The sequence below is a fragment of the Austrofundulus limnaeus genome, unplaced genomic scaffold (genome assembly GCF_001266775.1).
Source record: "Austrofundulus limnaeus strain Quisiro unplaced genomic scaffold, Austrofundulus_limnaeus-1.0 Scaffold169, whole genome shotgun sequence".
In the NCBI taxonomy this organism is placed as follows: domain Eukaryota; kingdom Metazoa; phylum Chordata; class Actinopteri; order Cyprinodontiformes; family Rivulidae; genus Austrofundulus; species Austrofundulus limnaeus.
The window spans coordinates 1194584-1198387 of NW_013952571.1; the positions used below are offsets into that span (position 1 = coordinate 1194584).

At 41.3% G+C, this 3804-nt stretch overlaps 1 protein-coding gene across 1 annotated transcript in view; it reads right to left on the minus strand.

Annotated features, from left to right (window-relative positions):
* LOC106523907 (glycogen debranching enzyme) overlaps positions 1-3804 on the minus strand; it is a gene marked incomplete at its 5' end in the record, with an annotated part of 57066 nt that overhangs the window by 5515 nt on the left and 47747 nt on the right. The window contains 4 exon segments of the mRNA XM_014017485.1: positions 2451-2538; positions 2733-2830; positions 2921-3132; positions 3214-3326. Coding sequence (XP_013872939.1) covers positions 2451-2538; positions 2733-2830; positions 2921-3132; positions 3214-3326 — 511 coding nt within the window.

Consider the following 3804-nt stretch of genomic DNA (forward strand, 5'->3'; position numbering starts at 1 on the left):
TTTAACAGTGTTTAAAACATGTTCGTTAATAAGATTCTGACACTGAACAAATGTAATAATTATTGAATAAAAATGAGAAAAAAACTTTGTAAAAGTTAATGTTTCTACTTTTATTTATTTATTTTTTTGTGTGTTTGCAAGGAGGGTTCCTGGTCAGAAACAAATGCTGTTTGGGGGTCCTGACATGGAAAAGTTTGGGACTCCCTGCCCCAGAAAACATACTCCTGGATCATGAGGGTACTCAAAGCCCTCCTCTATGTTAAGGTTGTGATTCTGCAGAGGGGATGAACTGTTCACCATGTCATTATCCATCCATCCATTATCTACTGACCCTTTGCACCCACGTGACAAACTCATGTGATACCAGCATGTCGGACGGCAGAAGACACGGAGCGGTGTACTGAATTAAAAGGCAGTGATTGTTTTTTGAAGTTGTTTTTTGTTTTTGCCATGGTTTCTACTTGTTCCAGTTGAGATAATTTATCTGTGGAAGTCACACACCTGGTTGGGGCTCACAGACAGCGTTATTTACAGAAGTTGGACATAGCTAGCTTAGAAATGGACCCATATCTTCTCCCTCTGGACGTGTTTGTTAGGTTCTCATAATGGCCTTGGTAAGACTTGCTTGTTAATGTATTTTTATTTGCTGATTCCATACGTGATGATTCCATACGTGATGATTCCATACGTGATGATTCCATACGTGATGATTCCATACGTGATGATTCCATACGTGATGATTCCATACGTGATTCCAGATGTTTTTCAAAGCGACCTCTGTCTGACGCTCGTGTTTCATTAAGTGTCTGCTTCCTGAGATCCCACTGAGCAGATATACTAACGTTAGCGTCAGACCTMATGAATCCAGTCAGAGACACTTTCTGACTTATTTTCTTCATCAGATCTTCTGTCTGAGCAGTGCTTTCTCCACTCTGTGTGACTGGTTCATATCTGTACGGATGGATGGTTTTTAGAGCCGACGACAGCTAGCAGGCTAGCAGGCTAACAAGCTAGTAGCTTCTCTTCATGTTAACCAGCTCCAGGTACAACAGCACTCTGAGCTGAGCTTCTTTCTGTTCAATATTTAGCTGAAATGATCCATTCCCAGTTAAATTAAAAAGATGAACAGCTTTGATGATCAGCTGGTCTGATTTTATGACCTGAATGCACAACTGGTGTTTACTCCATCAACGTGGAAAAAAATATAAAAAGCTTCTCCTCCTCCGACCTTTCACTCAACAACACTGACTCAACACTGAGTAAAAACAACTATATTTCCAGCTATCACTGTTGTTTGTATCTTCACTATGACATGGAGGGCTGCAGGTGGGCAGACGGACAGATTATAATATTTTAGAACCAGCAGCACAGTGGTCTGAAACCAGAGAGACACTCTGGTCCAGTTAACAGGAGAGTCTCCAGATCTGGCCGACTGCGCAGCAGCTTCAGACTACGATAAAAGGACAAGTTTGGTTTGTTTATTGTCTGTTTGTGCAGCCGACTGCGCAGCAGCTGAAGACCAGTTTCACAGCTAAATCAACAGGAGGGAAAGAACGATATCAGGCTACCAACTGCCTGATTCTCCTCCAGCTCAATAGTAMCTMATGGACCCATGTCTGTTTCTGCCATCCAACATGGAAAAAAGGGGCGGTCTTCTGAGGTGCATGACGTCATGTGCAAAGGGTCAATACCTGCTGCTTCCATTCAGGGTCACTGGTGCCCATATCCACCAGTCAGTGTGAGGGGCGGGGTACACCCTGGAAGGGTCTCCAGTCCATCACAGACACACACAGAGACAAACAACCATTCACTCTCTCACTCACACCTAGGGACAGTTTAGAGTTATCGGTTAAACTAACAGTCATGTTTTTGGTCTGTGGGAGGAAGCCGGAGTACCCGGAGAAAACCCACGCATGCACGGAGAGAACATGCAAACTCTAGCCAGAAAGGTAGCAGCAGCATGTCATTATTTATTAAATAAAAAAGGCTAAAATATTAGAGCTACCCTCACTGCTTCCACAACATATGATGTCCAAAAACATGAGAAATTATGTCAAACTTGCTTTTTACTCAGTAAACAACTCCAGTGTGAAGAAGCAGTGCTGAGCTGAGCAACACAATCTACAGGGAGAGGATGGAGGGATGATGATGATTTATCCCTGCGATGCAATAATTTAGTTATATACAAGAAAASAGTGAAATTTATTCTCTGCCAACATTTACTCCCATGTGTACCAGCTGTGACTCCCCAACGTGATGGATGGTGTTTGGGATTAAATATTTTACATTATACACACAGAAATACTGTAGATTAACACAAGTTTGGATGGTACGTTCTTGGTGAGTTTCTTCTGTTGCATTGTAGGCTTATTAAAATGCCTCACAGCTCTAAAGCTAAACTCTAACATGTTTGTGTGAAAACACTGCAGCAGAGGTCTGCTCTCACTCACCGGTCCTTGGTGGTAGTTGAAGCCTTTGGCCAGGTTATAGTTGTCGTTYTCCAGTGCGTTATCGTACACACCACAGTACACCATGTCACTAAAGCAACACAAACACTGTTAACAACATTTTCAATAGAATTTAACTAAAACTACTGATTACTAACTACTTCAAGTACAAATACTGGAAATACTAAGTCATTTACATACAGTTTATACTTGTTTCCACAACCACCAACACCAGCATTGAAACAGAAAGTGAAATATTCAGTGTGTATTTGTAGCATGTTTTACTCTGGGTCCAGTGTTTTCATTCCCAGTGGTCCCAGTAGTTTCTTCTCAGCCTGCTCRAAAGCCTTCCAGGCTCTGTCCACTGAGAACAGCTCTGGAGCCTGTCACACAGACACCACAGGGATATGGTTTCACTTCTGCTTTCACACTTCCAGCATCCATCAGTGGAGCTGTGGTCTTTATTTACGTACCACCACCATGGCTATAGTAAAGTTGGGTCTCAGCTGGTAGTCACACCATGGACTGGAAGCTCCATAACTATCTTTATAAATGTTACTCTTATGCACCAGGTCAGGGTGCTCCTCATGGGGGTCTTGTGGGTCCCCAGACACCCAAAATGCAACTTCAAAAGCCTGCTGGAGCTGCTGGTTCCATGAGGCGTAAGAGACAAACACCTTTTTACCTGAAACACAACAGAGCTTCAAGTAAAACACAATTATCTATAAATCTGTGAGACAATGGTGCTCCTGTAGAAAATAAATACCATCTCTGTCCACTGTAGCACCGTCATAAGGGAAGAGCCCCTTAGTGTGCAGCTCTACGAGCCAACGCACTGCTGATTTACACAGACCAACAATCTCCACTGCTGCTCCGTCTCTGGATACACAAACCAGACAYGTTTTAAACCGTCAACTCCTTTCTAACTTTAGCATTCATCTTCCAGAAACAGAGTTTGGTTAGTTTAATGAAAGACCATGTGAGACAGATTCTCTGTCCTGATGGTAAAACACCCAGAGATCAAAACGAACATCTAACAAGGTTCTAACATTTTCACTTGTAAAACTCCTTACTTTTCACAATTAAACAAAAATTTACATACTGAGCCATTTTTAAATGTGTGGGGCTTTTATTATTTGTATTTTAAAAACATTATGAAAAAATATCCAATCTGCACAAAAACATACAGCAGAAGTGCTAATGACGTTTTTAGTCCTAATACTACGACTTACTTTTTCTTCTRTAGTAAAGAAAAACTTGATTTAAAGATGGGCAATTTGTGACTGAAAGTTGTGTAATTTATATGTGCTATGTGTATTATATGTGCAATAATACATACAGTATATATATATATACT